The sequence below is a fragment of the Hyla sarda genome, chromosome 3 (assembly GCF_029499605.1).
Source record: "Hyla sarda isolate aHylSar1 chromosome 3, aHylSar1.hap1, whole genome shotgun sequence".
NCBI lineage: Eukaryota > Metazoa > Chordata > Amphibia > Anura > Hylidae > Hyla > Hyla sarda.
The window spans coordinates 24,467,946-24,481,039 of NC_079191.1; the positions used below are offsets into that span (position 1 = coordinate 24,467,946).

The window sequence follows — 13,094 nt, forward strand, 5'->3', positions numbered from 1 at the left end:
TATATATATGTTTTCCACCGGAGTACCCCTTTAAACATTGTGATTTTCTGTAGATCAGACTGATGATCACACGACCCAGTTACAGTAATGAAACACATGGATGCAGCTGTACTGGTATAAAACAATAATGGTGAGTGGGCATTATATGGTTTGACTAATTCTATGATGATAGTTTGCTACAATGTATCAGTGCAGGCAAACACATGATCAGACTGGATGCAACAGTACAGAAACCTCAGCTGTGAATAGTTCTCCCGTCTCTGACAGCCTGCAATAATATTCATACCCTACAAAGCAATATCTGTATGGTGATTAGCTGCAGTGGTACTACAAATACCAGCATGCTCGGCTCTGCAAGTTGTGCTGGCACTTGTAGTCCCACAAGATAGGACATACAAGGACACACACTGGGTAATGTATACCTAGCTCGGCCACACTGGCAGCACAGGCGGACAGCACGAACTTGCTGATCCGGGGCCATCTGTCCGGCAGTGCCCTCTCCTCGGGTGCCATCCCCGGGCACAGCAAGCCGCAAAAAAAACCTAAAACGGCCCCCAACTACATGTGGCCGTGACGTCACCAGCAGAGGGTGACGGGAAATGTAGTTTGGACTTTCTCCCCCTTTGCATTGCAGAGATAGGGAAATTCAGGCTCAATCAAGAAACCACGCCCCCCGGGCCGAGCCTCCGCTTCTCATTGGCCGGCAACAATGGAAACAAGACGCTGATTGGTCGCCGTGAATCTCCTCGCTCTCTCCTGTCACCGCACTCTGAACACGCCCCCTCCGTGACGTCACTGGCTGCCCAGGTACCTGGAGCAGGTGCCAGGCTGGTGGCAGTCAGCTGCAGAATGCTGGATATCATTGACGGGCTGTACCCGGCACTGGGGCTCCTGCTGCTCCTCCTGGCAGGGCTTGTGGCTAGAAGTTACCTGTCTAGGAGCAGCCAGAGGCTTCCTGCACCTCCCTGTATCTCAGGCTGGATACCATGGCTGGGGGCTGCGCTAGAGATGGGCAAATCACCCCTGGAGTATATAGAACAAGCCAGACTGAAGGTAAAGGACATGTGTAGTGGAACTACAATGATCAGCATGCCCCATAATGAGATGATGTCTGTGCATGCTGGGGGTAGTAGTATACATACAAGTGTCTGACATGATGTCACTTTTATTCACTCCGCTGACACATTGAAACGGAAAGTGCATGGTCCTCCATTGACTTTGAGGTGACACTAATTTGCCTGCATCAGCCGCCTACTGACATTGAGCTGTTTCAGTACAGTCCTATTGAATACTATTCTTTAAAGGGGTATTCCAGGAAAAAGCTTTTTTTTATATATCAACTGGCTCCAGAAAGTTACAGATTTGTAAATTACTTCTATTAAAAAACGTAATCCTTCCAGTACTTATCAGCTGCTGCTGCTATGCTCCAGAGGAAGTTCTTTTCTTTTTGAATTTCTTTTCTGTCTGTCCACACTGCTCTCTGCTGACTCCTCTTTCCGTTTTAGGAACTGTCCAGAGCAGGATAGGTTTGCTATGGTGATATGCTCCTACTCTGGACAGTTCCTAAAATGGAAAGAGGTGTCAGCAGAGAGCACTGTGGTCAGACAGAAAAAAAAGAAAATAACTTCCTCAGTAGTATACAGCAGCTGATAAGTACTGGAAGGATTAAGATTTTTTTTTTTAATAGAAGTAATTTACAAATCTGTTTAACTTTCTGGCACCAGTTGATTAAAAAAAAAGTTTTCCAAGGGAGTACCCCTTTAAAGGGGTACTCCGGTGGATATTGTTTTTTTCAACTGGTGCCAGAAAGTTAAACAGATTTGCAAATTACTTTTATTAAAAAATCTTAATCCTTCCTGTACTTATCAGCTGCTGAATACAACAGAAGAAATTATTTTCTTTTTGGAACACAGTTTTCTCTGCTGACATCATGACCACAGTGCTCTCTGCTGACATCTCTGTCCATTTTAGGAACTGTCCAGAGCAGCATATGTTTGCTATGGGTATTTTCTCCTACTCTGGACAGTTCCTAAAATGGACAGAGATGTCAGCAGAGAGCACTGTGCTCGTGATTCAGCAGAGAGCTCTCTGTTCCAAAAAGAAAAGAATTTCCTCCTTAGTATTCAGCAGAAAATAAGTACTGGAAGGATTAAGATTTTTTTAATAGAAGTAATTTACAAATCTGTTTAATTGTCTGGCACCTGTTGATTTAAAAAAAAAGAAAAAGTTTTCCACCGGAGTACCCCTTTAATAATAGAGATAATTACACGAAATGTACCAGCCATGGAGTTATCTGATATTCATTAAAGGTGGAAAACATTTTACTTTAAATCAACTGGTGCTAGAAAGTTAAACAGATTTGTAAATGACTTCTATTAAAAAATTTTTTTTAATCCTTCCAGTACTTATCAGCTGCTGTATACTACAGAAAAAGTTATTTTCTTTAAAATGTATTTTCTGTCTGTCCACAGTGCTCTCTGCTGACACCTCTGTCCATGTCAGGAACTGTCCGGAGCAGGAGAGATTTGCTATGGGGATTTGCTCCTCCTCTGGACAGTTCCTGACATGGACAGAGGTGTCAGTAGAGAAATAGAGGAATTCGAAAAGAATAGAACTTTCTCTGTCTTGCATTGAGGGGGCAGGGCTATGACATCACAAGCTCCCGGCTTTCGGAACATTTCGTTCCAAATGCTGAGTAGTGGAGTACCCCTTTAAGTACTGGAAACAATAAAGATCTTATTTCTTCTGTCCAGCATGGCCCGGTTTTTACAGTGATGGCGGCCGGGAACAGACTGACCTTTGTGAGCGGAGATGAAGCGGTGTCTAAGTTCTTCACATCCAAACAGGTGGATTTCCAACATGCTGTGCAGAAGCCGGTCCAGTACACAGGTAACGCACGTAGGGACCTTGTTGCTTACACTGTGCTGTTCCCACGAATACTTTACCCCCCATCCATCTAAGTTTTAAACAGTGGAACTTCAATAGAGGAGTAATGAAAAGAGGCGACACTCACCATACAGGAAACTTCTTTATTCACACTGCGGTGACAGCAAACGGGTAGCAGGCGTGGGAGTGGGGTGGAGGACGGGGCTGCTGGCAGCCCCGTCCTCCACCCCACTCCCTGCCTGCTACCCCTTTGCTGTCACCGCAGTGTGAATAAAGAAGTTTCCTGTCAGTATTCCGGCTCCATTTGAGTATTCCGGCTCCAGTATTCCGGCTTCAACCAGCTTTGATGCATCTCTGCAGAGTTTTCTCCCTGTGCCACCCAAAGTTCCCCTTATGCTCCATGACATCCACTATTCTCTCAAATGCCAGTTTGTTAAACCCAGGGCACCCTACTTTTTCCTAATAGCTATCCAATTTTTTGTCGCCACAGGGCGCACATCAGGCGCAGGACCTTGCATCATCGTCTCTAGGATGCAGAGATACATGAAAGCTGCAATTGCCGCTCTGGATACTGATACGGATCTCCTTTTAAATCGTCCTGTCACATAAAAAAATGGCATGTCATAGAGCAGAGCTTTCCAAACATTTCATGTTCACGTTACACATCCTGTAACGTGATATCAGTATCCAATGTCAACGCTACAAATGTGGCTGCTACCCCCCTCCCCCCCCCCGCCTTTTAATTCCTCCTTTATCACTCCTCCTGTGCCATTTTGTCACCCTCTTCATCACCTCCTGTGCCATTTCTTTCCACCCCCTCAATCTCCTTCCTTGTGCCACTTGATTTCCCCTCTAAATCCTCCTATGTTACTTCATTCCCCCCCCCCCACCCTTCAATCCCCCCTTTGCCACATCATTCCCCCTGACCCCCCATTGGGTCATTTTATCCCTCCTTGATCCCCCCCCATGCCACATCATTCACCCCTGATCCCCCCACACTGTCATTTTTTATCCCACCTTGACCCCCCCCCTGTGCCAAATCATTCCCCCCCCCCACCCTTGATTCCTCCCGCCTGTGAAAATAAATTTCCCCCTTTATCACACTGTCACGATCACACCCTATCGGTCCAGCCAAGACATTAGAGAGAGTGTGATGGTGCAAGGGTTAAAGCTGCCAGACCTCTGGGTATCCACTACTAGTCCCAGCAAGTCACCAAATTAACCCTTAGATAAACGTGTTTCCACCAGAGCCTCCTTCAGAAAGGTGAGCTCATATATTTAGAGATCAAAGACCAGAGCTGATTAATTAAACATTTAATCTGATAAAAGGTATCACAGTGCTGACTATATAAAAATAGAGAAACAAATGACATACAGGTACAAAAATATATAAAAGAGTTTGGCAAGACAAGTTCAGAAAACAAAAGATGAAGTTCTTACAGCGTAATAGTATAGCAGTCCATGAGAGTGAGTTCCAGCTGTTCTTAGGATGGTCTTGTCAGCTTGTGTTACAGCCTTGAACACCCTAGCATTGTTAAATATTATAAATCTGCCTTTTTGGAGGGAGACTCCATTCCCCCCTCCCCTCTGATCCCACCAGGGGGGCATCTCTGTTCCTGGCCCTCTTATCTGGTTGATTATATGATGGGACCAGAGTGCCCTTACATCCTACTGCTTCAAAAGAGCCTCTGACTTCAAAGGAGATACAAACAAACAGATACAACAAAAACACATGTATGTTTTCCATAATGAGGCCTTGGGCCTGACACCTCCCCCTTAAGATGGAGACAGAGAGATCTTGCTTTTCCAGGCTAATAGATCTGTTTCCATTACTCATCTATTTCTCCCTGACGCGGTTGTACCAGTACTTCTGCCTGGACTGTGCTGCTGTGAGGTTGTCATGTACCAGCCCAGTCAATGTCTGCATTCTATCCCTGAATCTCAGAACATACTCCACCACAGAAGTCTCAGGGGCAGGTAGCCCCCCTTCCCATTCTCCCCTAACTAAATCTAGGGGTCCTCGCACTTTGCGACCATATAATAACTCAAAGGGCGAGAAACCTGTAGACTCTTGGGGTACCTCCCTGTAAGCAAATAACAGATGGGGTGAATACTTTTCCCAGTCTCTGCCCTCCGATTCTTCTAATGTTTTTAGCATTTGTTTCAAGGTGCCATTGTTACCGGACACTCTGTCCAAACAATGTAGAGGCTTGGGATCAGTTATGACAGTAAAATCCCTGCCATACAGGTATGGCTGTAATTTTTGCAAAGCCCAGACCACAGCTAGACATTCCTTCTCTATGACCGCATAGGCCACTCCCAAATGTCCTGCCAGGGGGGTCTCATGGGCCAACCTCAGCAGCTCTTTCCTGTACTGCCTAGGAACCACTAACTGCCTTTCTCTCTCCTGGGCCCATAGCATGCCTTTGGAAAGGGACTCCCAGTACAAGATATCATTTTCCCAATATACCCAATGCTCATCTGTGTCAACATCTGTATGTTCAGCATGTTGTCTCAGCCCTTCAAGGGAAGGGTCACTGCGCAGAGCTTCCCGGAAATGCTCATTTCCCTCCCCCCATCTTGTGGCATCAGGGAGCACATTTCCCTCAGGTGAACTAGCATCTCCACCTTCCTCTGCTGTGGCTTGCATGTCACACAGCTTTCCCCTTGCATCACCATCCTCCCTTCTTTTTAAAGCTGCAGCCCTGGCATGCTGCTGACGCATTACCACTGCCACCATTGGTATGCCTCCCTGGGGTTTACCTTCCTCTCCCTCAGTTCCAGACATAACAATGCAGGCATCATACACAGGGCTATCACTCCTTCCCTCCTCCTCCTTGGGCCACAGGATTGGGACATATCACTCACTGCTGGTCCCTTATACTTACATGTCACCAGGGGCACACCAACCCTTCCCCCCCCCTAGCCCATCTCCACTAGGTTTTGGCATTGGCAATTCATTGTCACCACATTTTACAATACACCTGTCACGATGCCGGCTGGCAGGAGGTGGATCCTCTGTGCCAGAGAGGGATGGCGAGGACCGTGCTAGTGGACCGGTTCTAAGACACTACTGGTTTTCACCAGAGCCCGCTGCAAAGCGGGATGGTCTTGCTGCGGCGGTAGTGACCAGGTCGTATCCACTAGCAACGGCTCACCTCTCTGGCTGCTGAAGATAGGCGAGGTACAAGGGAGTAGGCAGAAGCAAAGTCGGACGTAGCAGAAGGTCGGGGGCAGGCGGCAAGGTTCGTAGTCAGGGGAGATAGCAGTAGTTCTGGTACACAGGGTTTAAACACACAAAACGCTTTCACTAGGCACAAGGGCAACAAGATCCGGCAAGGAAGTGCATGGGAGGAGGTTAGATATAGTCAGGGACCAGGTGGAAGCCAATTAAGCTAATTGGGCCAGGCACCAATCATTGGTGCACTGGCCCTTTAAGTCTCAGGGAGCTGGCGCGCGCGCGCCCTAGAGAGCGGAGCCGCGCGCGCCAGCACATGACAGCAGGGGACGGGAACGGGTAAGTGACCTGGGATGCGATTCGCGAGCGGGCGCGTCCCGCTGTGCGAATCGCATCCCCAACGGCCATGACAGAGCAGCGCTCCCGGTCAGCGGGACTGACCGGGGAGCTGCAGGGAGAAAGACGCCGTGAGCGCTCCGGGGAGGAGCGGGGGCCCGGAGCGCTAGGCGTAACAGTACCCCCCCCCCCTTAGGTCTCCCCTTCTCTTTGTCCGGTAACTGCCTCCCCTGGGATGAGGACACCGGGAAAGGATGGAGGGATTCCTCAACGGCAGGCAGAACAGCAGGAGTAGGAATGGGGAGAGAGGGCAGAGGGCGAGACCTGGCACGGGGCAGTGTGACACCAGGACGAGGGCCATGAGGGGACACAGAGGCTTGCCTGATGGGACTGGGAGGGGGGGAGAGGCATTTCCTGTGGCAGGCAGAGTCCTTAATGACCTTAGGGGGACCGGATACAGGAGGAACCACAGGGTCACGGCAGGGAGTACTGGGAACCGGTTGAAGGCAGTCCTTGGAACAAGAGGGACCCCAACTCTTGATCTCCCCAGTGGACCAATCCAGGGTTGGGGAATGGTGTTGAAGCCAGGGTAGTCCAAGGAGAACTTCAGAAGTGCAATTAGGAAGGACAAAAAATACCATTTCCTCGTGATGAGGTCCGATGCACATTAGGAGGGGCTCCGTGCGGTAACGCACGGTGCAATCCAACCTGGCTCCGTTGACCGCGGAAATGTGGAGTGGCTTGACAAGACGGGTCACCGGAATGCGAAATTTATTCACTAAGGACTCCCGAATAAAATTCCCAGAAGCTCCAGAGTCCAGGCAGGCCACGGCTGAGAGGAGAGAGCTGGCTGAAGTAGAAATCCGAACAGGCACCGTGAGACATGGAGAAGCCGACTTAGCATCAAGAGACGCCACACCCACGAGAGCTGGGTGCGAGCGTGCGTTTCCCAGACGTGGAGGACGGATTGGGCAATCCACCAAAAAATGTTCAGTACTGGCACAGTACAGACAGAGATTCTCTTCCTTACGGCGATTCCTCTCTTCCAGGGTCAGGCGAGACCGATCCACTTGCATGGCCTCCTCGGCGAGAGGCCTAGGCGCAGATTGCAGTGGAGACTGTGGGAGAGGTGTCCAGAGATCTAAGTCTTTTTCCTGGCGGAGCTCTTGATGCCTCTCAGAAAAACGCATGTCAATGCGAGTGGCTAGATGAATGAGTTCATGCAGGTTAGCAGGAGTCTCTCGTGCGGCCAGAACATCTTTAATGTTGCTGGATAGGCCTTTTTTAAAGGTCGCGCAGAGAGCCTCATTATTCCAGGATAGTTCAGAAGCAAGAGTACGGAATTGTATGGCGTACTCGCCAACGGAAGAATTACCCTGGACCAGGTTCAGCAGGGCAGTCTCAGCAGAAGAGGCTCGGGCAGGTTCCTCAAAGACACTTCGAATTTCCGAGAAGAAGGAGTGTACAGAGGCAGTGACGGGGTCATTGCGGTCCCAGAGCGGTGTGGCCCATGACAGAGCTTTTCCAGACAGAAGGCTGACTACGAAAGCCACCTTAGACCTTTCAGTAGGAAACTGGTCCGACATCATCTCCATGTGCAGGGAACATTGCGAAAGAAAGCCACGGCAAAACTTAGAGTCCCCATTAAATTTGTCCGGCAAGGACAGGCGGAGGCTAGGAGTGGCCACTCGCTGCGGAAGGGGTGCAGGAGGTGGCGGAGGAGATGATTGCTGCTGCAGTTGCGACTGAAGTTGGTGCACAATGGTGGACATTTCCGACAGCTGGTGGGTTAGATGGGCGATCTGTCGGGATTGCTGGGCGACCACCGTGGTGAGATCAGAGATGGAATGCTGGGGAACCTCAGCGGGATCCATGGCCGGATCTACTGTCACGATGCCGGCTGGCAGGAGGTGGATCCTCTGTGCCAGAGAGGGATGGCGAGGACCGTGCTAGTGGACCGGTTCTAAGACACTACTGGTTTTCACCAGAGCCCGCCGCAAAGCGGGATGGTCTTGCTGCGGCGGTAGTGACCAGGTCGTATCCACTAGCAACGGCTCACCTCTCTGGCTGCTGAAGATAGGCGAGGTACAAGGGAGTAGGCAGAAGCAAAGTCGGACGTAGCAGAAGGTCGGGGGCAGGCGGCAAGGTTCGTAGTCAGGGGAGATAGCAGTAGTTCTGGTACACAGGGTTTAAACACACAAAACGCTTTCACTAGGCACAAGGGCAACAAGATCCGGCAAGGAAGTGCATGGGAGGAGGTTAGATATAGTCAGGGACCAGGTGGAAGCCAATTAAGCTAATTGGGCCAGGCACCAATCATTGGTGCACTGGCCCTTTAAGTCTCAGGGAGCTGGCACGCGCGCGCCCTAGAGAGCGGAGCCGCGCGCGCCAGCACATGACAGCAGGGGACGGGAACGGGTAAGTGACCTGGGATGCGATTCGCGAGCGGGCGCGTCCCGCTGTGCGAATCGCATCCCCAACGGCCATGACAGAGCAGCGCTCCCGGTCAGCGGGACTGACCGGGGAGCTGCAGGGAGAAAGACGCCGTGAGCGCTCCGGGGAGGAGCGGGGGCCCGGAGCGCTAGGCGTAACAACACCCCATTTCACTTTTGGAAAACATTACTGGTTCAGTCACAGGTAAACATTTATCAATCCCCTGCACTCCCTCCCAGTTACCACATCTCGCAGTGTCTCCCAAAGTCTCGAACAGTACCTCAGAATGAACAGGGCTCTCTCCTTGCCCATCCGGTGTGCAGGTAGGGTCCTCTGGAGCATAATGACAGAGCATCCGATCCAAATCATTCCCCAGCAGAACATTAACAGGGATGTCCTCAGAGACCCCCACCTCCCACAAACCTTTGCCTGTACCCCAATCCAGGTACACGCGAGCCATGGGCACAGCAGGCCGCACACCTCCAATTCCTTTTAAAGCCATGGTTCTTCCAGGGATGATGTCCTCTGTATCCACCACTTCAGGCCGCACCAAGGTAAAGGAGGCTCCAGAATCTCACAAACCCACTGTCACCCACAGTTACACTATGCAGGTTATGCGCTCTTTTCTCCACCGCTCCGGACACCAGAAGAACGGCTGTGTGTCCTCCAGCTACTGGTGGAGAATTATTTTTGTTGGGGCAAGTGGCACTCAGGTGCCCAATATTGTTGCAATTGTAACATCAGCGGGTGTCCCCCTGACCAAATGTGGCTCCTGTGGCTTTTGGGGATGATGGCAAGAATTTCCTGGCTGGCCTGGTGGTGCCTTGTGGTTGTGTGGCTCCCCTCCAGCTTGTGCACATCCACGCTTTGCTGCTGGCGCCCGGTTGTTGGCAAAGTAATTTCCTAGTTCTGCTGCTTCCATGGCTGTCTTGGGCATGCGGTCCAATATCCACTCTCTGGCTTCAAAGCTCCGTGTTTGGAGAAACTGATCCAGGACCATCAAGTCCTCCAGGGCCTCATAGGTAGTGACTTGTAGGCCCCCAGTCCATTGCCTGAATGCAGTCCTTAGCTGACCTGCATGTTGAGTGCAGATTTCTGTGGCGCTTTGTTGCAAAGTCCTAAATCTTTTCCGATAAGCCACCGGAGTCAGATTAAAACTTTTTAGCAGGGCAGATTTTATTGCCTCATAGTCCTGGTCACTTTCAGAGGGAAGCGAAGCAAACACATCCAGAGCTTTCCCTCGCAGCCGTGGGGTTAGATATCGTCCCCACTGTTCCTTAGGTAGATGGAACTGCCGGCAAACCTTTTCAAATCCCCTCAGGAACACAGATCAGATCACCATCTTTCTCCAACATGGGGAAATGTTCCAAGCAGGGTTTGTTGTCTCCTTGATCCTGCACATCACTGCGTGCGGATGAAGCATCCCCTCTCAACCTCAGAACCTCCAGTTCATGCCTTCGCTGGGCCTCTCTTTCTGCCGCCTCTCTTTCTGCGGCTCGTGCCTTGGCCTCTCTCTCAGCTGCTCGTGCCTGGGCCTCTCTCTCAGCAGTTCGTGCCTCTCTCTCTGCAGTTTGGTACTGGAGAAGCAGTTGGAGTTTCATATTGGCATCCACATTCCCAAGGTGTTGTAAGGCAGTCCGCATATAAGAGTCCAAGGCCTCATGTGGAGTACTGTCCTGATGGGGAGTAATGTTATATTCCCCAGGAGATATCAGTCCTTGGATGGCAGTTCCAGCTGCAGGACTTTGCCTCATGTCACTCAGCTCTTCTGCATGGGCATCATACTCCACAAGATCAGCAATAAGTTGTTCCTTGTTCTTTCCTGCAGTAGGGATGTCCTTTTCTTGGCACATTAGCTCCAGTGCAGGCTTGGACTGTTTGCGATATTCCTCCATATTTCTGAGATGAGATAGAGGAGGTAAAAAGGAGATGGGGAGGACAGAGCTGTCTTGAACTCTTTTTGTATGTCTTTTAAACCAGCACTGAGCTCTGTCTTTGGAATTTACACACAAGAATATGTATGCAATTTCTTTTTAGTGCTAAGATTTCCTTACAGGCAAAATCCAGCAAGCACTAAAAATCTCTAAATATATCCCGACGCTGCCACCAGTTGTCACGATCACACCCTATCGGTCCAGCCAAGACATTAGAGAGAGTGTGATGGTGCAAGGGTTAAAGCCGCCAGACCTCTGGGTATGCACTACTAGTCCCAGCAAGTCACCAAATTAACCCTTAGATAAACGTGTTTCCACCAGAGCTGCCTTCAGAAAGGTGAGCTCCTATATTTAGAGATCAAAGACCAGAGCTGATTAATTAAACATTTAATCTGATAAAAGGTATCACAGTGCTATATATATATATATATATAAAAGTAAACAAATGACATACAGTTACAAAAATTTATAAAAGAGTTTAGCAAGGCAAGTTCAGAAAACAAAAGATGAAGTTCTTACAGCATGATGATATAGCAGTCCATGAGAGTGAGTTCCAGCTGTTCTTAGGATGGTCTTGTCAGCTTATGTCACAGCCTTGAACACCCAGAGTCTAGCATTGTTAAACATTTTATATCTGCCTTTTTGGAGGGAGACTCCATTCCCCCCTCCCCTCTGATCCCACCAGGGGGGGCATCCCCGTTCCTGGCCCTCTTATCTGGTTGATTATATGATGGGACCAGAGTGCCCTTACATCCTGCTGCTTCAAAAGAGCCCCTGACTTCAAAGGAGATACAAACAAACAGCCTGACCCCCAATAAAATGTAATAGACAAACCCACAGTCTGAATGACCTCTCACCCCCAGGTCTCAGGTTATACACAGATACAACAAAAACACATGTATGTTTTCCATAATCAGGCCTTGGGCCTGACACACACCCTATGCCATTTCCTTTCCCCTCTTCATCCCTCCCACTGTATCACTTAATTCCCCCGCCCCCCCCCCCCTTAAAGCCCCTTGTGCCACATTTTTCCCCCTCCTAGATCCAGCCTAGTATAATTTCATTCCCACCATTATCACCCCCTGTGCTATTTCATCCCCCCTCCCCCCCCGTGCTATTTTATTCCATCACCTTCTGTGCCACATAATTTCCCCCTTTTGATCCGGCCCTGTTCCATTTCATCCCTCCCTCTTGACTACCCCCTGTGCAAATCATTTACCCCCCCCCCCCTTGATCGCCCTTGTGCCATTCCATTTCCCCCCTTTATCACCCCATGTGCAACATCACCCTCTGATCCTCCCTGTTCCATTTCATTCACAAATGTATCCCTCCCCTGTGCCATTTTAATTCCCCCCCCCTTTATTACCCCATGTGCCATATCATTCCTCCCTTTCCTCTGCCCTCTGAGCCATTGAATTTCTCACCTGGCATGTGCCCCCAGTGTGCTCCAGCAGGCTTATGTGCAGGCTCGGCCTCTCAGCGGGTCTGACAGGCAACATTGGCGAGTGACATCCTCATGCTTCGCTCCTCGGTGTATCGTCAGAGGCGTCAGTCCTAGTAGCCACCGCTGCTTACTGGTTAAAAGTGGTGATGGCCCGTGCCCCCGCCAAACACCAGGGGACTACCGTTGACACACTAATGTGTTGTGACACCCAGTTTGTATAGCCTTATTTCTAGAGCCTAGGTCTCCACACTACGGACCTCTAACTGTTGACCTCTACGGGAATTTCCACGACAACCGGTGCCAACTGAATTAGTCAGACATTACCATCCTCATTCTTTTAGCCCAGGAATTTCCTAAAAGTCTTAAATTTCGTTGTGTTCACTGTGCAGCGAAATCCCATTGATGGCAACCGGACTCAACGGAGCTGCAACAGAATTTCAGAAATACAAAAATGCAAAACTTGTAAAGCCGACAATTCCCACTTAACATATGTGCAAATTAATTAAGAAATTTCTCAGCACTTACTTCCCTGAGAGGGGTATAAACGTCCCTCTCAGTGAAGTAAGTGCTGAGAAGTTTCTTAAAGGGGTACTACCGTGGAAATTTTTTATTTTTTTTTTAGATCAACTGGTGCCAAAAAGTTAAGCAGATTTGTAAATTACTTCTATTAAAAAAAAATCCAAATCCTTCCAGTACTTTTTAGGGGCTGTATACTACAGAGGAAATGCTTTTCTTTTGGGATTTCTCTTCTGTCATGACCACAGTGCTCTCGGCTGACCTCTGCTGTCCATTTTAGGAACTGTCCAGAGCAGAAGAAAATCCCCATAGCAAACATATGCTGCTCTGGACAGTTCCTAAAATGGACAGCAGAGGTCAGCAGAGA

General features: G+C 49.5%; 2 protein-coding genes across 6 annotated transcripts in view; one reads left to right on the top strand and one right to left on the bottom strand.

Annotated features, from left to right (window-relative positions):
* Positions 1-640, bottom strand: part of SLC25A27 (solute carrier family 25 member 27) — a 40,748-nt gene extending 40,108 nt beyond the window's left edge. For both annotated transcript variants that reach the window (XM_056563912.1, XM_056563910.1), the window contains exon 1: positions 423-640. In XM_056563912.1, coding sequence (XP_056419887.1) covers positions 423-513 — 91 coding nt within the window. In that variant the 5' untranslated portion in view covers positions 514-640. The remainder of the gene's footprint in view (positions 1-422) is intronic.
* A 73-nt stretch (positions 641-713) lies between these two features.
* Positions 714-13,094, top strand: part of LOC130361199 (24-hydroxycholesterol 7-alpha-hydroxylase) — a 137,471-nt gene continuing 125,090 nt past the window's right edge. For all 4 annotated transcript variants that reach the window (XR_008890903.1, XR_008890902.1, XR_008890904.1 and 1 more), the window contains exons 1-2: positions 714-1,053; positions 2,754-2,889. Coding sequence is in view for 1 of the 4 variants with exons in the window: in XM_056563909.1 (XP_056419884.1) it covers positions 850-1,053; positions 2,754-2,889 (340 nt within the window). In the remaining 3 variants the exon portion in view is untranslated. The remainder of the gene's footprint in view (positions 1,054-2,753; positions 2,890-13,094) is intronic.